The sequence below is a fragment of the Sphaeramia orbicularis genome, chromosome 14 (assembly GCF_902148855.1).
Source record: "Sphaeramia orbicularis chromosome 14, fSphaOr1.1, whole genome shotgun sequence".
Classification (NCBI taxonomy): Eukaryota; Metazoa; Chordata; class Actinopteri; order Kurtiformes; family Apogonidae; genus Sphaeramia; species Sphaeramia orbicularis.
The window spans coordinates 53,023,194-53,049,665 of NC_043970.1; the positions used below are offsets into that span (position 1 = coordinate 53,023,194).

The 26,472-nt window shown below is 38.2% G+C and overlaps 1 protein-coding gene across 2 annotated transcripts in view; it reads left to right on the plus strand.

Annotated features, from left to right (window-relative positions):
* Positions 1-293: 293 nt before the first annotated feature.
* The window catches only part of c14h21orf91 (chromosome 14 C21orf91 homolog), a 33,811-nt gene continuing 7,632 nt past the window's right edge, over positions 294-26,472 (plus strand). Inside the window, exons 1-3 of one of the 2 annotated variants that reach the window (XM_030155038.1) lie at positions 294-388; positions 7,563-7,699; positions 23,852-24,340. In XM_030155038.1, coding sequence (XP_030010898.1) covers positions 7,573-7,699; positions 23,852-24,340 — 616 coding nt within the window. In that variant the 5' untranslated portion in view covers positions 294-388; positions 7,563-7,572. Of the gene's footprint in view, positions 389-7,556; positions 7,700-23,851; positions 24,341-26,472 lie in introns of both variants that reach the window. The other variant, XM_030155040.1, reaches the window with a different exon arrangement.

Sequence of the window (26,472 nt, forward strand, 5' to 3'; positions counted from 1 at the left end):
CTGCTGTTTGCAAATGTTTTCATTACGCTAGTGCGGTTTATGTATTTTAACAATAGGGGTGAGCGAACGGCTATCGGGGAAAATACGGCTCAAATAACCAAAAGAATCCTCATATATACTCGAAAGTGTTTTGGTGATGTCTATAAGTTGTCAGTATTTGTTATTTTTGTATGTTACTGCGATAAAATTGACAAAATTAAAACTACTTCTTTTCGATCCCCCCCCCCCGTACAACTCGTTGGTACGTTCCGCGGAGAGGCGACAGCGGTTCCCGGAGCTGCTGTAGATTCGCCGCGATGCTCTGATGTTTGTACACGGACTGGAGCGAAGCAGAGCCACGGCGTCCACACAGGAGGAATACCTACCCGAAGACAGTCCACTACAAAAGGTAAACACCTGCTACACAAACCCAGAACGGTAGAATCTCGCTGCCAGCCCGATTCCGCTTGATTTTTCTCCGTTTGTGAGCGTCAGATAACGGTCACGACTCAGCCGGAGCGGGCTGAGGATGCCCGCGACCTGCTAGCTTAACTTCGGGTTAGCAAAGGGCTTCTAACGGGTATTTTTTTAGCCAGACTGGGAACTGTTTGAGCCCAGGCGAACAAAGTACATACGTATTGACTTGTACACCTCTTATAAACCAAGAATGAGTCGTAAATATGAACGTTAAATGTCTGAATGTAACGCGGTGAAAAGTTGTGATGTCCGTTATAGCTATGACTAGCTACAGGATGTGAACCTAATGTACTGAAGACTACACAGTGTTTGTTAGACCTGCTCTGGTGTGGTTATATTCACATCAAGAACACACATGTAGATATTTAACAGAACTTAACATACGTTTCAACATGTCTTACCATTATGTCTTCCTATTGAAGTGTTTTTTGTTTTGTTTTTTTGGTTTTTAAAAGTAACCCAGGTCACCATTTGACTGTAGTGTTTATGACCTGTGGCTCCTTTAACACTATCTGTGGCATTTCACACATGTATCTGACCTCCTGAAAACCTGTTGACCCTCAGACATTGTAAAAGCAACTTTTAGAGTTAAAACAAAGCATATAACCTACAGCTGTCCTAAGTTTAACTACTGTACTTCTAAGTTGGATTGAACTGATCATAGGTGTTAGTTTTGGTGAAATGATCAGGCTGTTATTTACTAGGGCTGTGTATTGGCAAGAATCTGGCGATACGATACAAATCACAATATTAGGACCACGATGCGATTTATCGCGATATAGCACAATATATCATGATACTGTTAAAAGGCAATAGTTTTTGTGTGTTTTGTTTCTTCTTCTAATGCCCCGTTTCCACTTCGTGGTGTCGGCTTGACTCAATTCGACTCGGCTCGACTCGGCTTGGCCTTTTTTGCATTTCCAATATGAAAAAGGACCTGGAATCTGGTACCTGATACTACTTTTTTTGGTATCACCTCCGCCGAGGTTCCAGGACTGGGGACCAGATACTAAAACGTGACGTGTACACACTGCAGACCACTGATTGGTCAGACAGTTGTCTCTGTGACCCACCATTTTACAAAAAACAGATGCGGAAGTTGACGTAAATATAGCGGTACATTAATCTACATGATAACAGCCCAAAACTACACTGTGGTCGGTCGAGGAGATTCAGTCTTAGGTGGCCGATGTAACAATTCAGACAAGACAACACGCAACGAGCGAGTTTATCAGCAACTCTCTGAACAGACAACACGGAAGTAACACGCTGCATCACTATGATGACCAGGTACTGTAAAGTCGGTAGTATCTTGTAATGGAAACGCTCTCCAGGAATACCAAGTCGAGCCGAGCTGGGTCCACGTAGTGGAAACGCGGCATAAGATATTATTTCCTGGAAAAAATTAATAATACTAGAAATATGTGCAAATACTAAACACATTTTTATTTGATCAGAACAGGATTTAATACGATATCACAAAACTTTCCTCTGTAAAAGCGAAATTTTGTTATAAATAATAATAATAATAATAAATAAATAAATACATAAAATGATGTTTTAGTTTCAGATCCTGCTCAGATGTTCATATTCTATTAGCTGTGAAGTTAATGTATAGAGGTCAGTCACTGAACATCCAACAGCATAACATTATTTTTGTGCGATCCCAACAAAGGAACTAACATCTGCCTCTTTCAGACAGGAAAAAGTGCTTTTGGGATGATTGAAATAACCAGTATTTAACAAAACAGTGTTGTCCATTAAAAAAAAATACATGATGCATGACCTGCAATATCACAATACTACCTTTTTAGTATAAACAGCGGAGCAAAATACCCATTTAAATAAATACCTAAAAATATTGGTATAGTACTTTTTAATATTGATACAGTATCATGAAATGAAATATCACGATATATTACAGAACCAATATGTTCTTACACTCCTATTATTTACTGGTGTTGATCATTGCCTGTTAGAAATAGATATAGATATAGAAGCACTGTAAATATTTGTGGTTAAACTGCAGGCATGTCATTGCTTGATCTCATTTTTAGAAGGTTGGGTTTTGATCTTTGTTGACCTGCGTCTTCTACCCAACAGTGAGTTTATTTTGTTTCCATCTGGCCACATTTTATCAAGGCAGACTCCCTGTGTTCCTGCTCATATCAAGTTTGTATTTATCTTAGTTATTTATTGGTTTTGTACTATTGTACTGAAAGTTGGCTGCACACAATGTACCCCCCCCCCCGGCGATAATAAAAATTATTGAACTTGTAAGACTTGGTCAAAAAGGTCACCTCAGTTAAACTTAAGATGTGATTAAGTCGGTGCTTTATGTAACTAATGTAGTTATTTGTTTCCAGTTTTTTGGTTTGGTGGCTTGTAGATTACTGTAAGTTATGGTTGAAATATATCATCAGTTTGTTATATTGAACATTTTTTCATCTTTTAATATAGATAGGTCTAGTTATCATAATAAATGCCAAAGTATTGTTTTATCCCTAGTTTAAAGACTGGTTTTTGGTCCTATGTGAAAGGTGTAGGAACTAATTATTCAAAAAAGATGGAGCAAGATGAAAGTTTTTCTACATTAAGTCAAAACAAAACAAGGAAGAGCTTGAGAAGAAAAAAAATCTAAAACAGTTATTTGTGCTACTGAAATCTTGTCTATGATCAGGACATAACAAAACAAACAGGAACTTTTCCAAAATCTAATGGTAGAACATTCATTGATAATTAAATATTTGTCAACATCAAAATATACATAAGCAAATTAAAATGACAAAATATGGAACCTTTTTGTAAGTGTTTAAACTGAGAATATGAACAAAATAAACCCAAAAGACTCAAGAAAATGTGTATTGAGATAAATATTCCTATCACAGGAAGGCTTATTATCATATTAATGACTTTTTATTAACTATCACAGAGATTCATGCTGATTTATGGGTGCATGTGCCTAAAATGCCAGAAAATGGTGAAAAATCAAAGATCAGTATTTCCCATAGTCTGATATGGCGGTGCTAAATGTCCTTCTTTGAGCCACGACCCAAATGTATTCAAATTTCTTCCACAGAGGATCAAAGAAACCAGAAAATATAAAAATGTAAGAAGCTGTTATCAGAAAATTACTTAAAAAGAACTGATAGTCATAGCAAATGATTGAGTAAGTGAATAATATTAGAACTCAGTGCTGATATGGTTTCCACATACATGATACTTCTGCTTTAAGACCTTTGGCTGCAAAGAAAAAAAGGAAGTCTCCTCAGGTTTGGTGGAGTTTTTCTTACCTGTCTAATGGAAACGTCTGTATCAAAGGGATTCAAGTGCAGCACAACTGAAAAAAATGTGGACCTCAAAGAGAAAAATAACTGGTACGTGGCCTCAGACCTCAAGGACGATATAGTCAGTGTATGAACGTTCATCCTTCTATTGTACAAAGCACGAAGGTCACAGAAAATACAAACACTCACTGAAGAAAAACATGACTTTCTTTCATTTAGTTTCTTCTCTCTGTTCTTTCAAGCTTTATTCCAGGTCAGTGATTTTACACATTTGAAAACCTGTTAAAGCTGAGACATGTAACATAAGCTTTAACATTTACCTCTTTAAATCGTGTGCTAACAGTGAGTCCATGGTAGACTGCACAGTTAATTGACCTGGGATGTCAGTTAGTGGCGTTATGTAATCTGAAGGTTTTGGATGCAGGGACACTGAACAGAGAAGGATACTGAGTAAAACATGCAAAATAGAAAGCACTAGGTTTCTAAAAAAGGTATTGCATTTCTTCTTTATATAATGTTGGGTTGTGCTGGTTGGAAAAGTCTTCTTTAACATTACATTTTGGTTGCCACCACTTTGTTTCTTTTTTTTTTGTTATTTATCCCCTTCACAAAGTATTAAAGGGTCACATCAAGCGGTCACATAGGCGCAAAGTTCAATGACCTGTAACTTTAACAAAATGACAAAAATAAGTTTATTTTAGATTTCTGTGTAGGTATTAACAAGTACTTAAAAATGGTATGTATGATAATTTGCTTGAGTTAGCTTTATTATGTGAAACTGACAAAAAAAAAAGAAAACGTGCTCAGTCACATACCCACTAAAAAAGTAGATTTACACAGAAGTGGATAACATGCTGTTCCTGTTCAACTATTGTTCTAAATGGACATTGGCATTTTAGATAAACATGTTTATCTATAAGACTGACCGTTTTTGTAGCAAAATATTGATTAACCTTATGAATTAGGTCAAAAACACTGAGTTACGAAGCAACGGGCCGAATAGCCAACATTTAATGGAGGACTTAAATACTGAATAAATCCTTGATCACTTTTATTTATTATATATAAAAAGTAAATGTAACAATTACAAATATACGTTGGTCATAATTTTGATAAAATAATGAACAAGCATCACTCTTCCAACTCTGCTTCATGTTTCAGACGTTTCTCTGACAGCATGTGATCGGCTCACACAGTTTTTGAATTGTTCATGTTCAGTCTCATGATTTTAACCTTATAAACATCTGAATTTCTGCAGTACATTTTTAACTCAGCCCTTGTTAACTTCAGTAGACTGGTTTTAGTTGAGGAGGATGGTGCTGGGGTCTCAACTTCAGTGAACACAGACTGAATGTTTACTGGTTCGGTGTCTTTAACAGGAGGAAAACCATTAGCATTAGCATTAGCACATGTTCACTCTCCCTTGATCCGACCCTAAAATAATTATTTTACAGTCTTTCAGTTCTTCATCACATTATGTCTGAGTGAAAACAGACTTAATCACACACATTTATGAAAAAACTTTATATAACACGACAAATAAATATCTGACACTGCCATCAGTGAAAAAACATCTGATGACAATGTTGATATCGGCTTATATCAGCAAATATTGTCCAGTACCGATGTCTGGCTAAAATATTAGTGCATCCATAATTCCATGTCATCATTAATCTGCATTGGGGCAGTAATTTATGATCTCATTTTCTCTGCTGATTATACTATTGATTATTTTCTCATTTGTAGTTTATGAAATGTTAGAACATCATATAAAAGATGTTGTCCTCTATTGTCTTGTTTGATCCACAACCCAAAGATAATTATTTTACTGTCACAGAAGAGGAAAGCTGTAAGAAAATGATCACATTAAGAAGCTGCAATAAGAGAATTTAAACTTTTTTTTTCTTAAAGTCTGAAATGATTATTGATTAGCAAAAGTTGTACATAAATTTAACACTCAACACATGGTTTGTTAATATTTCCAGTTCCAATCTGTATTTAACTTGATAACCATCACAATAAGTCATGATAAGTCATCACAATATTGTCAAAAACAATTACATTATGTTTTCACTAAATTGTGCAGCCATAATAGTCTGTATCATCTTATCGCCAGTCAGTGGTGTCGTATCACTTTCACTAATTTTAAGAAGTTACATTACCTGCAGATCTTTCATTAGAATAAAGCAATACCCATAATATTAAACATGTCATTAAACTATATTACATTATCTCGGCTTTAAATCTTATTTCTACCTCATCACAGTCCCACAGTATTTCATTACATCATCTACTTCTGCATTTTTATTATTGTTCTGACAAAAATTACATCCTGAGTCATGTTTGGTTTCTTATTTCAGTTTAGACAATCCCTGCTAAAGTCTATAGAACAATGGTGGTTGTGTTAAGACTGGATCACATCACAGAACAGCAGTAATGGCTGGTTTTACAGCATGTTGAATCATTTCACAGCCTCTGTTAATGTAATCTGAAACGAGAATGAGCAGCATATTAACTACTGACGGTGCAAATATGACCCGAAGCTTGAATGGTGTGTGGTGTTTTAGAAGCCAAGTAGAATTTTCTTTCTCTCTAGAGGGTTAAGCGGAGCAACGGCAGAAGAAAACGAGAAACTGATGAAAATTAATCCAGATAAAGAAGTGATATTTGCAGCTTTGGTCCGACTGGTTTTAACTCTGTTTCTATTGGAGTTCAACAGCGGATTCTGTTTGAGGGTTTAAAGCAGGGGTGTCAAACATATGGCCCGCAGACCAAAACCGACCCTGCAAAGGGTCCAAGCTGGCTTATGAATTTGTGAAATCTGATTTAAAGTGGGTCACACCAGTAAAATACTATTAAATACTATTATAATAACCTATAAACTAAACTAACTTCTAATATTTCTCTTTGTTTTAGTGTAAAAAAAGTCAAAATTACATAGAAACATTTACATTTACTGACAATCTTTTCATGAAAAAGCATGAAAACTTGAAATGGTTTAATAAAAATCTGTGTAATTATCACAGTATTCTGCCTGTTACTAAATGTTTTGTGTATTTGTAGATCCACTGTGATCTGTAAGTTCTAATGCACATGTGTAAACGATAAACTGAAGCAGAATATTGTTAAAATTGCACTTAATTTTCTTTAAAAATGACAGGTTATTCATGGTTGTTCATGTTAATCACATTTTTAAGAGTTTAGTTTGTCAATGTAAATATTTTCATAATGTGATTTTACTTTTATCACTCTAAAACATAGAGAAAAATTCAGAGTTGTCATTATTCATAGGTTTGGATGTTATTATTTTACAGGTCTGACCCACTTAAAATCATATTTGGCTGAATTTGCCCCCTAAACTAAAATGAGTTTGACGGCCCTGGTTTAAAGGTTTGTTTCTGTTCGTTGATTTTGACTTGTGGGAATTCATTTACATCGACATAACAACTGTTTCAGAATCATTGCTTGGACTGTTGTGGATGTTTGGGATGACATCAAACGGACCCAGCATAAGGGTGTTGAGGTGTCGGTCTGACCTTCTTCACACCCGAAGACCAGGTTTCATCTGCTGTGTCAGCTCTAACCCACAGCTGCTGCTATCTGTCTTCTTTTTATCTGGTGTAAACAAAATGCAGGCCGGTGTTTACATCCTCTGCCTCCTTCACCAAATTCGAGCTGAAAATCCTCCCGTCGCTGAGATCACCAAAAACTGCATTATTAATTAGTATATTCCATAATGTGACCTAATTAGTAGGAAACAGCTCTCAGGCTTCTGGTTTCAAGCCATGTGCTCTTTTTACGGTCTTTTTTTCTCCACAGAAGAACCATCATGGACGAAGAAGAGCAGTTTGTGAACATTGATCTGAACGACGACAACATCTGCAGCGTCTGTAAACTCGAAACGGAAACGGGGACCTTATCTTTCTGCCATGTTTGCTTTGAACTCAGCATTGAAGGTAAGAAACAGAAACTGGGCTTCACCGGCTGTCTGAAGTCCGAGATAAAGAGGGAACAAATTAATCCTAAAAACAGCATTCCACTATTATTCCCAGAATATGTTCAGTTAGGCTTCATTTCGTATTCCTGTCTGAAGGAGAAGCATGTCTGCTGTCACACATGATGAGTGGATTTTTCAAGGTTAATGTGCTGTAATACCCACAGTCTCTAACAGGAAAAGGCTGATTAACTGGTCGGTATAACCTCACCGCTGTTATAAGATCTATTTTAGACCTTTTTAGACGCTAGACAGCTGTTAAACAGAAGATCGGAGCCACAATAGTATAATATCTAAATTAGTAAATCATTCAATAAATACATCACATAAATCTCTTAATTCTAGGTGAGATTTTTAATTGGCAGCAGTTATTTTCCCACAGTTTTTGACAATGTAACAGGGTTTTCTCTACTTCTCAGCTTAGGTACTGAAAACCACCTAAACCAGATTAATGTAAACCTCACTAGCTGGGTTTCCATTACAGTTTTCTGCCAAATAAAAGCGATATTTCTACAATTCCCATTGAAGAGTGTTTGGCTTCTCATGCGTGATTCTACCAATGTCCCATCTCGCGACATGTCGTAATTCTCGTAGTTTGATGCCAAACCCTCACGGTGTTGCCACTGTAGTGTCAGTTCATCTACTGCTTTTGCACTGACTGTCGTCAGCTAAAGAAGAAGGGAACGTATAATCGTCCCAAGGCAAAGTCCTTATTTATGGCAGCGGCTATGCACAATGGATTTCTGGGAGAGAGTTGTACATCAGAAATTCACCAATGAGTTGTGGATCCGCAATTTCCCAATGACCCAGGTAACATTTAATGAACTGTGATATTATTGAACCTCTGGTGTCACCCGACTTGTCTTGCCCTTGGGAAGCAGTCCCTCCACTAAAGCCAGTGTCTATTGGCCTGTACAAACTAGAACGACCTGTTCTGAGTACAGGGTCATAGGGGACACGTTTGGCCTGAGCAAAACCACCGGGACCAGATGGGTCAAAATGTGTTTCCATTACACTTTTGTGCTATACTTCTATATCAAAACGTCTCAAAAGCGACCTCATCAGAGCGTAAAAACTTTTTTGCAATCTTGGACAGTTTTTACGACATTTCGGTATTTCTATTGCCAGTTTTCTATTGCTCAATTTACATTTTGTGCATTTCTGAGGGTAATGGAAACCCAGCTATTGTGGATGTCTCTAAACAAAATGAGAATTCCCAGATCTAACTGTTGGAGTTACTTATGGAAAACTGATGGTTCCCAGTCAGACTGAGGCTGTTCTGTGTTGAGTTTACCTGCTCTTTGGTTTCCCTCACTATTAAAAACATGTATACGTAGGTTAATTGTCCTTAATTGGGGTCCTCACATGGCCTAGTTCTGGAGTCTCCAACCACCTTCAATGGCAGCTCACTGCTACTAATGTGCTAATGCTAATGGATAAAACACAAAGACTGAATTTCACTACGGGGGTAATGATGTAAGGTGACATTAACTTTAATCATGTATGAGAAATTACAGATTATTTATTGAAAAGTAATGTTGCACTTCAGAACCCCAGACAAAAAGCCCTATATTAGCTGTCAGTTACGCTTACTCCTTCAAGTACTATAGCACCCCGTTAAAGCAATTAATCACCCTTTAATTATGAAAGACTGTTTTGCAGTTATTAGGCTCTTAAATAAGTACAACACAGTGTCGACTACAAGAAAGGCTGTCAAAGAAGTGGAGCTTTATGAATGAACAATAGCGTCTAAAGAGGAGTACTGGCGTGATATTCATTTTTATTAGCAATGCAAACAGTTTAATGAATATTGTCTTTTTGTGCATGTAAATTAATTGTTAATGCAGCTCATTGTATGTAACTACTTGATGTTGTGGTGTATATTTGTTGTTTTCTGATATGTAAAATGACTGTTTTTGAACCACAGAGTGAACTCTCCATACTAGAGCTTTGGAACTTCTACACAACCACTCTTACTCTCTTTAAGTCGTAATCTTCATTCCATTTTCAGCATCTGACTGTGGTTGTTTTATCGAAGCGGATTAATTTGAGTAGATCAGCTCTAGTGACCAACCATCAAAAAGACTCTTACACCGATTCAACGCCACTAAAACTAAAACATCTGGAATTTTTTTTGGTTTGTTTTGATCACTGTCTGTCACAGTAAATCTGCCCTTACACCATCAGCTGCAGCAGAGCCTCAGTACTGTTCAGGATGAATGATGCGTCTTTTCCCTGCTTCGACAGAAAACGTCTTTTATCCTCTCTAGACAACACTGTGTGAGATACAATATGTGGCGGTTAATGGGCCTGTGGATGCAAAGGCGTCCATCGAGCGGCCGCTGAGACGGTCCTGTTTGATGTGCCACTCCAGCTCAAGAGCATGTGTTTGAAGCTTTTTTCATCTCGTAATTAATGAGTGGCCTATTTGAAGAAGAATGGAAAACTCCGAGGGGATGGGATCCGCCTGTCTGTTGGCTCTCATCACGTACATCCACAAAGAGTCTTTTCTGCTGCGGAGAAAAGTGTCTGTTTATCTGCACACAGTAATTGTGTATGACTTGTAAAACAGCATCATGTAGCTGACTAAGAGCTCCCACAGAGGTCTATCATTCCGCTGGCAGCACAGGAAATACATATGCATGAAAGATTTATAGGTCTGTTCTGTTTCGGAGTAAGAGAACGAGGCGTGCAGGATATTGATTAATTTCTCTGCTCTTTGTTTTCTGTAAAAAAAAAAGGCTCTTCTGCTTCAGTCTGAGACAAGCGCTCACACAAAGCTGAAAGTTTTGTTCGTAAACGTTTGTATGCTCATTAAATCCTGTTTGAGCAGAGAAATAAACATAGTTCCAGGATGCAGCTTCGCATAGGTCGTCATCCTAGAAACCTAATTATACATTATATTTAAAGCTGCGTATGACTTTTGTCACCAATTTTTTTATTAAATCTGTAAAACCCAAGTGATCGCCTCAGTATCATGAATCCGTTGAATGAATCACGGATCACTTCCCTCATGGTGAACAACTTAGAAGTATACTCCATCACAAGCTGTCTGTTTGTTCACATACTAAACCGAAACCACTCGGGCCTTTTCGGAATTCCACGCAGCCGCAGCAGCAAGAAGCAATGAAGCCTTTTCTGTGTTTGTTGCTACTATGGCCATATTGCGGCAGCCTGGAATCCCCATTCCCACAATGCACTTCGCGAAACAAAATTTCCAAAAAAGGCCCGAGTGATATATTGATTTGGTATGTAAACAAACAGACCACTTGTGATGGAGTACACTTAGAAGTTGTTCACCGTGAGGGGAGTGATTCAGATGAGTAATCACTGAAAGGCTAATGGAGTCATGATACTTAGGCTATCACTCGAGTTTTACAGATTTGATGACAAATAAGTGAACAACATTATACGCAGCTTTAATGCTGGAATAAAACCCACATTTCTGCATTCAAATATCTAAAGATACTACACCTGTGTTGTATGACTTTGGAAGTGATTAGATGGAGTCAAATGACATTTTCTTATGGAAAATATCAGTTTCTTAAGTAATAATTTTGGTCATCTAGTATACTATTTGGAAATGCTCATACTCCAGTATATATTTTGGCATTTATACTAGGGCTGTCAAAATTAACGTGTTAATGTCGATTAATTCATCATCATGATTAATCTGAGTAAAGATTTTAATGCAGTTAACCCTTCTGGAGCGCAGAATGACTCTGAACGTCTCTGTCAACACATTTGGGTCAGTTTGTCCAAGTAGAGTTAGCGTCGCACATGCGCAGATGGTCAGTTGATCCAGTAGTGACAGGCAGCAGAACTGACCCATAAAGTTAGAAGACGCTAAACAACACATTGGCCCTCTGGATGGAAATATGAGGACAATAAGAACCAAGATGGAACAGAACAGTTGTTTCAAGCAGTTTTGTTGAAACTGTTGAAGGTGTTTTGTAAACAGGTTGAGTGCATATGTATTCCCTTCTTTCTTGAGTCTGTTTGCCCATCCAAAATGAAATGTAATTAATATAGATTGAAAATGAATGACATTTAATTGTGATTAATTGAAATTTATGTACAGCAACCTTGTGATTAATCTGAATAAAATTTTAATCGTTTGACAGCACTAGTTTATACATAACTTATTGACTATAATTTGTTAGATTTTATCATGCATCTTTGATTGGCATCACCAAACTTATGTTTAAGAGCTGCTGTGATCACATCAGTTACATTACGATTAAGTGTTGCATTATATGAAAAAAGCCTACTAATGATTTCCAAACATGTATATTTTAAGTTGTTTAGATAATTTCAAATGTTTCCAAAATCTACAAAGGCACATAAATCTGTTGTTTTATTCAATGTTCAATGTTATGTCCTGTTTCATTTGTTAGTGGTGCCGTGACTCTTTTACTAACATAAATTTTTAACTCACTGATGGCTGTTTGATTAGGGTAAAATAATGTAAATGCATATTATTAAATGTTTAACCTGATGCAAGGAAAACAGATACAGAAATGGCATATAGTGCATTTAAAGCCTCTGGAAATTTGGTTTAAAATATTAAACAGCCACAAAATCTAAGTGAAAATCAGCACGACAGGCTATTATAAGCCCAGTTAAAAGCAGATCACATCACTGTTCAGACCAGAAATGATGCAGGATCTGATTGGTTCATAGACCGGTCAGAGTTCAGGTCCCTGGTGCTGGTTTTGTCAGATTAAGACAACGCTGCCTTACTATCGACACCGTGATCTGTCTTCTTCGGTTACAGTTTTCACCGTGGCTTGTGCGTGGAGGTGAAGTTATGTAACAGCTGGGTCTGAGACGCATTTGCAGACGTACACGTGTATCTGATGGAGAGTTTCATGGGTGGGAGGGGCCTCGGCGGGCTGCATGCGGCCTGGCTGAGCGGCGAGCCGACGGACCGCTCACGTCCACATAATGAACACAGTAATCAGTCTTTATGCACCGTTCATCAGTAACGAAGCAGAGGAGGAACCTTAATCACCACCTGAGGACAGTTTGTACTGAAAATATGACACATACTGAGTCTCTGTTAAAACACTATCATCCCATGGAAGGGGTGAGTTTACATATCAGAAGAAACAGAACCAGAGGCTTTTTGCTCTTTTCTTCAAACACAGAATAGATACAGCTTTGTGTTTCTTGATATTATTTCATGTGTAAATAAGCTATATCTATATCCCGCAGATGTCTAAGAAACAGCTTACTCATTGATAGAAAATGCCTACAGTAAATCAGACCAACTGTAATAATATAAATCCTGTTTCATTCACTCAGTGACAGGTTTAAGAACCGGTTTTGAATTAGCTGCTCTGGATCCAAATCAACAATAGAGTTCACTGAGAAACATGACTTTTTTTTGCACTGTCATGCATTAATATCTGACAAAATCAAGTCATTTGACCACATTTGACTCGCATCATGTACATGTTCAGGTTCATAGTACTCAAACCCATTGGTACAGTTGGTTTCCAGTTCAGACAGATACTTATCTCAGAGATGCTGCTGACTGTAAAACTACTGCAGCGACTGGAGGTTTGCACGAAATGTTCAAGTTAAGACATGTCTGTTTCCACATTTACTGTTGAAACACAGTGTTCAGAGTGAAAGTCAGTACATACCACACAGAGACGATGAAAACTACAGATGTTAAGAACTTTACAGACCTCCACATTCCACCAGTTACACAGCTGTGAGATACAGGTCTATGTTTGACGTATACAGAGTCGTGTTTCAGTTTCAGATGCAGGTTTAGGCTTTGATTGCCGATCCAACAAACTCCAAACACAGTCGGAAGAAGGTTGAGTGTTTAGGAAGTGCAGGTTTTGTTCTGTGTCCGAGTGGTTGTTTCCTGAGGAAACTGCTTTGGCCTGTGTTTACTGGTTCCATCAGAGACTTGTACTCGGCCTCTGTGTGAGGAAGTTTTGTCCTTTCAGATGTTTTCCTTTCTTTTTTCTTGCTGCTCTGTCAGAGCTGTGTACTACACATGACTGCACAGCCTCAAGCATCAACACAGTATCACAGAGACGGGAGTGAACACAGTCTGACCCAGAACCACCCATAGTGGGCCCGATCGGCACTTTATGTACATTTGTATATGTACCTCAGTATGACAACAGTACTAATATTTTTTTGTCCATTTTTGACCCATATCTGATTTATTTATGACAGTCTGAACAGCACAAATCTGATTTCTTTCAAATCAGACCCAGGCTACTTTCAGATCTGATCCTAAATCTGATGCATATCTGATGTTTTACAATAAGCCTATTTACATGGCCATAAAAGTCTGATGACTGGGAGTAATCAGATAATTGTAATAATCAGATCTAACACATTTACATCCTCTTAAGAAATGCGATAACTGACAAATCCTAGTTTAGTCCATTATCAGATTTCTCTCAGAGTACATAAACTTAAACTTCCTGTTGTTTTCCACTCATGTTTGACTACATAACTTCTGTTCTCTATGATTTTAATTGTTTTTACACATTCACAGACATAAAAGAATGAAATAAATCAGATTAACCTGTATACATGCAGGATGACATCGAAGTATTGGGGAGAAATCCAGGTGTGTTAATCTGATTTCTCATAATCAGATTACTGCCATTGTCTGATAAAACATATCTGATTATCCTGTTTATCCTGTGTATGTAAACAGGCTCAGTGTGACTTCAGTCTGAATGGTCATATCGCATTTCATCTGACTTTTTTCATTGAAATGCCATAGACGTCATAATTCTGTACTGGAGAAGGCAGGACCTTAGACTGTTCACACCTGAGTCTGATGGCATTGCATTGGAATTATAATATGAACAACCACAAAAACACAGATTTCAGTCAAAAATTGGAATTGAGCATTAAGACCTGCAGAACGTAGTGTTACAGTGGTGCACCTGCAGTAACAAACTGTTTGTATCCGCAGAAGTTTTGTATATTTGTCAGCCTGTTTGGACATGTATCATACAGTTTACCGACCCAATATGACAGACCTCAAACACATCACAGATCTAACACCAGCCCCTTTTCCACAGCAGTCATGATTCTGGAACGCTATGAAAAAGGAACACCTTTCATTCTGCAACCAAGGTGTGACGTTTTGATGACATGTGACCCCTGCGCTGGGGGGATTTAAAAATGAGCGTGGGCCGTATACAGTAAACAAACATATCGACACAACCAGAAAAAAGTCAAACTGGGGAGATGTCAAGATCTGCCAGCTGTTGTCGCTTTGGGCGGAGGACTCTACCCATGCTAACATTTGTGGAACGGTGAAAGAGGAGAAAATGTGTCTCTTATTACATGTTAAAAAGCCCCCATTTTAAGCTGAGGACTGGTTCTAGGGCAGTGGTTCCCAACCTTTTTGGATTATGATCCCATTTTAACATGACAAATTTCTGGTGACCCCAGACATTCAAACTGGAGACTTCTTTTTTTTTGCTAAAATTAATTTGTTTTTGATCATGTAATAGTTTGTTATAATTTTAGATGACATTTAGTCTATAAAATGCCTATTATTATGGACGGAGGCAGTAAATCCAGGTGTAGATTACTGCACAAAGTGAGAATTTGATTTTCCTTGGCCAGGATATGTACAGTCAGTCCAGCTTGGATTTACAAGGTTGACAATTAATACTGAACAAACAAGAACTCAAACTATGAATTATAGAAGAGCTGCAGCATCTTAAACCGACCACAATGAACATTTGACAGATAAACAGAACCACAGTGCTTCCAAGCGACCCCACATGGGGTCCCGACCCCAAGGTTGAAAAACACTGTTCTAGGCTGTCCTATTACAAAATGGATTTTGTTGATCAGTTGTTGATTTTAATAACTGTTTGTAATAAATTTGTAAAATAAATAAAGACTCTGGAGAGGTTAGAAACACTGCTATGCTCGGGTTATATCCAATGCGCAAGTTATACATCACACTGCGCTGCGTCACTGCCCCTTTGATTCCGGAACACACGTCCGCTGTGTAAAAGTCCAGCCTGTCTCACCTCTGTTACTCCTTTGGCTTGGCTGTGGAAATCAATGGTGGCAAAAAAGTGGGATCACATATGTTAACTTTTTTCTGGGATCTCAGTGTAAAATTGGCTAGTGTAACATTCATCTTGTGCTTTTCAGACTCGATGCTGCCCACATAATGCAGTTTCCTGTATAGGTCTTTAGGTGTCATTGCCTCTTTCAGGCTAGATGCCTTCAGAGCTGCCAAGTTGTGCTAAACCCCAGCACCATGTCTTAATCTGCTTACATAATGCGTAATGTGTTTCTGCTGATGCCCAGTAATATAACCAGCTGGGTTTCTTTCTAACATACCCTAAAAAAACAGTTCTTGCAGCTGAAGGCTGGAATGATGCAGTTGCGGCGGATTCTGGTTACTGCTCGACGGGGGCTATTGTTATAGGCTCCTATAAACAGCCTATTCATTGTGTATGAACTCTTCACCCTGGAGTGTGTACAGAGGCCTGGCGTCTGTATGTTACGGCCTCTAAATGCTGCGTGTTTGTGCGTTTGTGATAAGAGACCCTGTGGTGTACTTTGCTGAACCTCTTTTAGTACCGTCATGATTTAAGGCCGAGTTTAATAGGCTGCTTTTATTTCAGTTCATCACAGTTTTTTTTACAGTAAGCTCTTTTTGTTAGTTTATGATCCACATCAGTCCAACAATGCAAATTATAGCTCTTGGTGGACCGCAGCTCTCAAGTTAATTAGTTTTCACCTCATGTTTGTGGTGAAAGCACATGTCTGTTCTGGAGATGGTGATATCCCTCTAGAGCCACCGTGTTGTATTGAAACACTGGGTGTAGTAATGTCAGACCGAGAAGAAAGACGTGCCAAAATATCCTGTTATGTTCCATTATACCAATACCAATAAACTATTCTTACTCTCACATACATACATTCAAATTAAGGGATCTGGTGGAATTTAAAACCGCACAAATATTCTACAAAGCAAGAAGTTAATGACTTCTAAGTAACATACAGAAATTATTCACAGATAAATATATGAAAAATATGAAACAACGTTTCACAAGAACAAATCTTAAAAAGATTTGTATCTCATGTTCAAACATCAAAAATATCAAACAGTGTGAAAAGATCACAGAATTTTAGAAGATGTATAAAAACCTTGTTTTCCAGAGATGTCATACTAATGAACAGGAGTACAACAGTCATAGTTACTGATGGAATGTCAATTTGTTCTCTTTTTCAGTAATTTAATAACTAATCTATTCTTTTTATGGACTGTATTCATTAGTCATGTAAATTTGGGTTAGGACAAGATAAGCTCAGCTTCTTCTTACTTTATTTTGAACTTTTTTTTTTTTTTTTTAATTTAACCTTTATTAAACCAGGTAAATTAGTTGAGAACTGATTGTCATTTTCAATTACGACCTGGACATATAGAGGCAAATTAAGTTTATCATTATCATTATTATGTCACAAGTTGGACTTTTTCTGTACAAACTGGCCCAGAAGTTGGTAAATGAAGGTCTGCTTCTGGTTTTTGCAGCTGAAATTCCATGTTCTGCATGTTCAACTCTTAACCTTCGTCTTTCCACTCAGTTTCATACTAATGCAGATGTTAATATCTGCTCTAGTGTTTCAGTTTGATGTGGCTTCATGCAGCTGTGTAATGGCGTCTTGTCTCACTGCCGCTGCAGAACGTCTGTAGGGATTAACAGGTGGCGTGAGTTCACAGAGTGGAGTCGACAGTCGTTCATCTGAGCTCTCTGTTGGCCCGAGCAGCAGCTGACAGCACATTATATTAGGCAGCGCCATGCAGCTCTGTTTGACACCTCAGCGCCCGTGACCTCTGTCCCACTTGTCCCCGTCAGCTCTGCTCAAGTGTGTCGAGGATTGGATGTCCTCATTCTGCACAGTCGGCTTCAGGTTTGCAGCCGTGCACAGAGGACGTAAACAGCGTAGTAAATACTGAAACTTCACACTGAGTTCTGTTTTCATCACAGCAACCAAAAACACGCAAAGCTATGTTCAAGTAGACAGCAGGGTTCGATCAAACCAGTGAATGTCATGTTTGGGTCGTTTCCACGGTTACGTCGATGTCATCATCTCAACAGGAGCCTTTCTTCTTCTGAATTCCGGTTACCAGGGAGGGACATGGGTTGGACTGGGAACCATCAGATAACAAAACCTTTCATTAACTTACTTTTAAACAGACTGCTTATGCACGGTTTTTTCTTAAATGTCAGGGCTGTTTACAGCTTTACAAGTGTGAAAATAGGAGAAGAAACTACTTTCACTAACGGAAAATGACTTTTTTATTTTTATTTAATCATTATTTAACCAGATGAAATCCCTTTGAGATCTCTTTTGCAAGGGCCAAGAGGTCAGCAGGACCCACCATGATGAAAAACGGGTTAAAAGATCAGTGATAACAACAAATAAAAAACAAGCAATATTTTAGGGATAACACAAAGTAATAACAAAAGTCAGTCAGTCATCTTCTGAACCCACTTTAACCTCACTAGGGGGTGTTGGAGTTTATCCCAGGTACCTATGGGTGAAGGCGGGGTTCACCCTGGAAGAGTCGCCAGTTTATCGCAGGGCCGACATATAGAGACGAACAACCAACCACTCTCACATTCACACCTTTGGACAATTTTAGGTTGACCAGTTAACCTACTAGTGCATGTCTTTGGGTGGTGGCAACAGCGCTAACCACTGCACCACCGTGTCACCCCGTAATAACAAAAGTTTGACAAAAATTTTGATGTGCATTGTAGTTTAGGTCACCAGCAAAATGTGTTTAGTCAGCAAACAATTTAGAAACATCGGCGCTGTCCAAAAGATTCCCATTGTCTAGTCAGTAAAACGGTACGAAAACTTGTAGTGAAATGAGTTCTGGTATTTTCACCTCTGATTGGAGCTGAACACATTATGGAACATACTGATAATGTTGCAGTAAATCCTTCAGAGCTTCAGATCCAGAGCTAAAGAATAAACCAATACCACTGTCAGTCAAGCTAGTGCTCCATTACCTTCTTCTTTGCGTCATTTTTTGTACAACTATTGTTCAGTACAGTTCCTTTTACATTGTGTTTTTGTGCTTTGTCTTTGTTGTTTCTCTGAATCAGAAAATAACCTTGACTCATTCGCTGAAGACCAGAAAAGGCCTTTTTCCTCTTCAGTGTTTTTTTTTTCTGCTTAATGTCACTGACTGTCACAGCAGAACAACGTTGATTCACCTCTGATGAATAGTCTGTGTGTCTGTGCTTATGTTTTCACCCATGAAAGACAGTAGTGCTAAGCTGCTTAGCCGGAGTGAGGTCTTTGGCTGGTCGTGCGCTGCCCTGGTTGCGGGCCAATGATTTTCCTGCTGGTGAAGTGGTCGTCAGTGTGTGTTTTTTGTGGTAGTTTAAAGACTGAGACTGATCGGATTATAACGTGGACGTTTGATAGACAGAAAGCTCCTGCAGCTATTAGTAAAGCGTCTGCATATTTAAAGGCCGTTCAATAGGCAGTACGCAGCTCACATACCTCCAATACTCTGACTAATCCAACCCAAACGTCTGCCTTCATGGACACCGTTGGCCAGAACAAATATGCAGAACCCCAGAATAGATTTCCAAGCTCACAGTCGCTCAATGTGTTAAAGCGTCCTATGTACTGAGGCATATTAGGTCCATTAGTGCTTCCTCGTCCATTAGGTATGGGCTGTTTGCTTTTATCCTGCAGGCGTAAACCGGCTTCTCAAAACTCCAGGAGGGAAATAACTAAAATATCACATGTAAATCTATCACGTGAATGGCCTGGATATTAAAGGGAATGGCTTTTTCCGCTCTTTTTCAGTCAGCCTGTTGTGCTATAGAATAGAATTGAATTGAATTGAATAGTTATTGTCATTTTGTGCTACTCCAGTCAGTGCAACAGTATTAATAAAAAAAAAAAAAAAACTTCAGAAAATAAGAATAGAACCAATATAAAATTACAAAAACTAAAAACAAGATAAGAAAATAAAGTATAGAATTACATAAAAAGCAAAATAGAATACAACTGTGCAAGATAACTCAAAAAGTTATGGATGTATTTGGATGAAAATTTCAGGAAATGTTGATACTGGTACAAGGAACAAATGATTAAATTTTGGTGGTGATTGGGGGTGGGGGGGACTGATCTACCTTGACGGAGGTCTGCACTCTATGAGTGCTTTTCTAGAAAAGAGAGCGCAGACCTCTGCCAAGGCAGATCAGTGTCCCCCCTCATCACCACCAAAATTTAATCATTTGTTCCTTGTACCAGAATCAACATTTCCTGAAAATTTCATCCAAATCCATCCTTAACTTTTTGACTTATCTTGCACACAGACAGACAGACAAACCAACGCCAACAAAAACATAACCTCCTTGGTGGGGGTAATTATCTTGGTAAGATTTCTTGAAATAAGATTTTCAAGATCTATTGTCTAAAAATCCGTTCTTATATCTCTCTGAAAAGTTACTCTTTAGGTGATTATGTCTTATTTTAAGAGTGATGAGATATTTTGACTAGAAATAAGAAAAAAAACACTTGATAAGATTTTGATCTTTGCAGTGTAACAGTATGTACATCTATGAACTCAAGTGTATTAAAAAATAGTGCATTTATGTTAAATATTGAATAAATGTTGCATTGTTTTTGCAAGGAAGACTATTGCATGACTTATTGCGCATTTAGAGACTGATGAAGGCTGATGAAGGGTCAGAATATGTAGCCATATCTTTTGTTTTTTTTCTAAAATGGCGGTCCTGTATCAAGAGGCTAAAAGACGACCATTATCAGGGTCTACGTAGTACCAGAGAAAAGGTCTGAGACAAAACTCTGACAGTGTCTGAAATTCATGGTGGATGACCTACGTCTACTTAACAGCCAACAGGAATGCACCTTGAAATTACTCACTGAAAACACTAACCTCGAGGTTTCTTTGCAAAATTGGCATTCCAAGACTGTCTTGTTTTTCTGAGCCAGGTTCATATTCTCATATTCTGAGCTTCACTTCATTGTTTACCCTCATAACAGAGCAGATGGATGGTGCATTCTGATGAACTGTAGACCAGGGTTCAGTAGGTTTTATCATAGTCTACATCAGGGATTTCAAACTCATTTTAGCTCAGGGCTCACATTTAGCCTAATATGGTCTCAAATGGGCTGGACCAGTAAAATACTATCATAATAACCTACAAATAATGACAACCCCAAACATTTCACAGTGTTTTAGAGTGGAAAAAGTAAAAAATAACATTCTGAAAATGTTCAGGTCTACTACAACCTTACATTTCTTAAGAAAAATAAGTGCAATTTTAACAATATTCTGCCTCATTTACATCATTTTCACGTGTATTACAACTTACAGATCACAGTCGATCTGCAAATGCACAAAATATGTAGTAACATGTATAATATTGTTAAAATTACCCTTACTTTTCTTAAGGCATTTCAGATTCTTCATATTTGTTGAAGTTATTCACATTTTTTGTGAAACAGTAGTTTGTAAATGTAACTTTTTCATGCAATTTAACTTGTTTGCTCTACAACAAAGAGAAGAATTTGTAGTTGTCATTATTTATAGGTTATTATGATAGTATTTTACTGCTCTGGCCCACTTGAACTGGTCTGAATGTGGAACTTGAACTAACTATCCTTGATTGTTAAAATTCAGTGTAATTTTTTCATTTCACAAATTCATCCCATGGACCAGATTGAACCCTTTTGCAGGCCGGTTTTGGCCCATGGGCCTTATGTTTGACACCCCGGGTCTAGTGTGTAAGATTTAAGGAGTTTTAGGAGGCTCTAGTGGCACATAAGGAATATCATAGTCATAATTATGTGTGTCATTAGTGTATAATCAGCTAAAAATAAGAATTATTAGCATATATATTTGTTAGATCTTGTGTAACAATAGTAGTTGGAGAGTATTTTACTGGTCCGACCCACTTGAGATTGGTCTGTTTGTGACCCCTAAATTAAAATGATTTGGAGTGCCTTAATCGCTTAATATCTTAAGTGAAATTTTACTTTTGCATTTCATAAATTCATCCTATGGGCCACAGTGGACCCTTTGGCGGGCTGGTTTCAGCCCATGGGCAGTATCTTTGACACCCTAGCGCTAGATGAAACCGTTGCAGTAAGGTTTGAAGTCTTAGTCTGTAGGCGTCTTCATGTACTTGACAGTGAATACTGGTGTGTGCTGGTCTGTCTTTGATGCTGGAAGGGAACGGAATGCCTGTACTCAGAGCTGTTACCCTCCAAACTGCTGTTCTGTTGGCTTACCCGTAAACAGCTTTTCTTCTTTTTTATCTCATCTTGCTACTGAATGAAAATGCCTGTTTTCCAGTCGACACATTTATTACTTTAATTATATTTGACCTAAATTTAATTAGCACAGGTTTTCTCTGACCCGGTTCAGGAAACAGAGTTCAGTATCAGTATTTCATGTGTTACTCAGGACTTTCCAGCACTATTTTGAACAAACGCCGTGTACACGCAGCGTTTGTGATGACCTGTGGTTTCCTTTGTGTGTCTGTCTGCTGGTAATGACTCTAACACAGGCACGCAAGGTAAACCAACCTCAGCGAGCGCTTAAATCTGCCTATATGGTCCACCGTGACTAATCCCCTCTGCTCAGGCTCCGACACGTATCAGTCTGCAAAGAAACGTAGGAAGAAAAAGAAGAAGTCGACCGCATGCTCGCCTCGTCCTCTCAAACACCCAAACTGGTTTTAGTTTCTACTTCCTGTCACCTTCAGCGTTCATGTGTTTACCAACCCTGCAGAAAAAGACGGCGCTGGCCCATTTTGTGTCAAGGTTGTTTAATTTTGGTCCATTTACTTAGTGTTAATTTCCTCCCTGTTTGCTAAATTGGCTCAGCTGTGACCTGCTTCGACTGGATCCGGAGGCAGCCTTCCTTAAAACTACTTCCAAGGAATGTGGTCGAGTTAATTATAGAGCATTACACAACTGCTCTCATATTAAAGTAGTTTTTTTCCTTTTATATGTGAAGGCTCGGTCTGTTTCCTCGGTCTGTTTTTAGTCGGTTGACTTTCTAAAACTGCAGCTTTTCAGTTCTAGTCACCGACCCCTGTATGTGAAAACAGGTCAGTCTAAATTTAATTCTTCACATCATAGAATTACTTTTCCTGTATTTTTGCAAACCTGTTTTATGTGTTTGCATTGAGACTGTGCTCATCTATTATCCGTGCTTTCTCAATGCTCTTCTGGCTAATCCACTGCACACTAAGCAGCTTTCATAAAGATCACACCGGGTCAATCTGTCAGTTTGAGCTTTCGTTCATACTGTTTTACAATTAGTCCCTAAAGGTTCAGTGGGTTAGTACTGCTTTAGTCACCAGCTGATGATATCATAGCTTTATTTTTGGCTCTTACTTATTTTTGGAGTCGGTCAACCCTGAACATACTGGATATTATACTTAAACCCAGTAATGTTTTAGTTCTGTGGTTGTAGCCTGTTGGTTGTGCTTTAAAGAGTGTTTTTTCCTGCTGTTTCTTTGGGGTGTTTGTGTTGTGGACACAGTGGGAGGAATGAGAGTTTGTACGTTTTCCTCCTCAAGACATTTGTTTTCACTTAATGTTGGAATAATACAGTATTTTTAATAGGTTTGTAGGAGACTTCATGGAGGTTTTACAATCCTTTTGCCAACAATTGTTTTTTAGTAAAAAAGAAATATTTTATATAATGTAAGCTCATTTTTTTAACAATGTTAGTACCATATTTGTGTCCAAAATTTTGAGAAGCTGGACCAGACGGTAAACAAATAACATCCAAAAGCTTAAAAACAATCTTTCTGAAGAATACCAACCAGGGGACGACTGCATCCAAAAAATCTGTCCAAAGTTATTTTAGTTTGTTTTGATGCGCTCCTCATTTTAATTTAGATATATTCAGTGAAAGTTCAAGTTGTGTCCAAAATGACTTCAACAAGGCTTTATAATATAAAGAAAACTCTGATGTGTAACATTTCTGCAGTAAAATGACCAGACATTACTGCTTGTATTATATCATTATTATCTGTTTGATGTTGAATTTGAGTGTAACAGCCTGGTTCTGTCCTTCCAGGCGTCCCCCCTTCTACCTTGTTGCACTCAAAGTCCCTGCGGGGCCACAGAGACTGCTTTGAGAAATGCCACCTCATCGCCAACCAGAAGCTGTCACGTTCCAAGGTGTCCCGAAGTGCCTACGAGGGCATGAAGCTGGCCCTCAGCCAGAAGCTGAACCGCATCATCCAGTACGCCCAGAACAAAGACTCGGTGTCCTCGGCTGGCGCCGGCAGACGGGGGGCCAAGCTGCTCTGCTACGGCCCCCAGAGCGACCGCAAGCTGCTGCCCCAGTCGGACGCCCAGGTGCCCCGCTACGCCCCCCGCTGGGATACCGCCAAGGGCATGGGCATGCTGGAGCGCCACACCGCCGAGGAGCTGGGGCTACTCCAGGCGGCGCCGGATGACGTGTGGGCCGACGGCGGCAGGAAAGGTCTACACAACCGCAACGCAACATGTGGAGGAGGAGGACTGACGCCGCACAGATGCCATGGACACAGCAGAGACGAATGTACATACCTTTACTTCATTTAATTTTACTGAGACCAGACTGTAGAGTGAACTTAAACTGTGTTTTTTCTAGAGCTGAAATGATTAATCGACTCAGTGATCCAAAAAAAAAAAATCATTCAACCACAATTCTCCTGAATCAAAGCTTTGTTTCCTTCATTTCTCTGCTGTTAAACATTGGTTCCACTGTTGTGTTTCACATGGACGTTTATTGTGACGCACAAAGAAGCTTTCGTTCAGGAAAACTCCAATGGAATATTTCCCTTCCATCAATTCAAGTCGATTAATCGAATCGGGAATTTTTGCATTCGCTTCAAGCACCTAATCGATCAATCTTTTCAGCTCTAGTTTTTTTTAAATAAGATTGAACTGTTGATATCGATAGGGTCAGAAGTACACTATATGGACCTAAGTATTCGGACACGTCAAATTCAGGTGTTTATGTAAGATCATCATGAACAGGACATCTTACAGTTGTAGACATAATGTGTCCCAATATTTATGTCCATATAGTTTATAAACATCAATATTTCCTTAAAGTTAGCTTTTTCTTCCTCAGTGAGATGTGAAGAAAGTAGATGGTTAGTTGTGGTAGAAAATTATGTACAGTTAGACCACAAAAAATAGTTTAGAAATTTAAAGACAGAACATTTAAAATCATAGTCGGGGGGGTAATGTTGAGAGAAATTAAGTAAAAACCATCTCTGAGGTATTTTGGAAACAAAGATTACAATTGGAACCAAATTAACCAATGCAATGATATTTATCCCAATATGAAACTATATTACGTCATTAGTCATTATTGTTTTCTATCCTAGACCCCTGTTAGAAAAGAAACACCTGAATTCAACCACATACTGTCCACATACTTTTGTCCACATAGTGCATCTTAAACAGTTTCTTTGATTAGACAGTGCGCAGGATATGCATCATTACTTTCCCAAAAATGCTTTTACTCATCTCATAATATCCATTGTTTTTGCACCGTTGCATCTATGTGAAACCAGGATTGCGGCCCAATACGATGCAGATGATTTAGTGTTATTTAATTCAATGTTTGTCTGAGTGACTGAAAAAGTGCAGTAGACAAACTCCTGCAGGTTGAAGCAGAAGAACCAAAACCTTACAGCAGAAACTCTAAATTTTACTTTAAGTGGTCTACCTCACGGTGTCAAACATAGGGCAAAAATCGGCCCATCAAAGGGTCCAGTCCGCCCCATGGGGGGAATATTTGAAATGCAAAAATTACACTGAAGATATGAACAGTCAAACTCATTTTAGCTTTCAAACTCCAAACTATTCTTATTTGTAGATCCACTGTGATCTGTAGGTTGTAATGCACATGTGTAAATGATAAGTTGAGGCCTAATATTGTTAAAATTGCACTTGTTTAAGAAATTTCAGGTTGTTAAGGGTATATTCACATTTTTTATGAAAGGATACTTCATAGATGGAAACATTTTCATAATTTAATTTTCCTTTTTTCAACTACAACACAGAAAATTTGGAGTTGTTGTTTTTTTTGTTTTGTTTTGTTTTTTTTACACTTAGTTGTTATTGGTTATTTATCATTTTGTCACACAAAACATAACAAACAACAGTCGGCAATAGACACTAGTTACAATCCAACAGCAAGGATAATAATGGCTACGGTTACAAAACAGCAATGAAATTACACAATCAAATTTTTAGAGCAGCAATTCACACAACACTCTGAGGACTATGAGGTAAACCACACATTAATTGTCTTTAAAGAAACTAATCCATTTGTTCCACCTTCTCATGTAAAGTTCAGTTTGCAGCCTTAGCATACATGTTAATCTCTCCATTTTGCGAATTTCATCTACTGTTTTCGTCCAGTCCTCTAGCACCGGTGGCTCCAGTTGAAGCCATTTTCGATTGATTGTTTTTTTTTTTTGTTTTTTTGCTGCAGCACCAAAAATTTTTAGGAGGTATTTGTCATTTATTGTCAAATCGTCAGGAAGATCTCCTAACAAAAGTGGAAGAGTGGGTTGTTGTAATTTAAAACCCAAAATCTGTTCTATTTTTATTCCGAATTGTCGTTATTTGTTGGCTGCTTTGTTTTTATTTTACTGGTCTGACCCACTGGAGACCACATTGGGTTGAATGAGT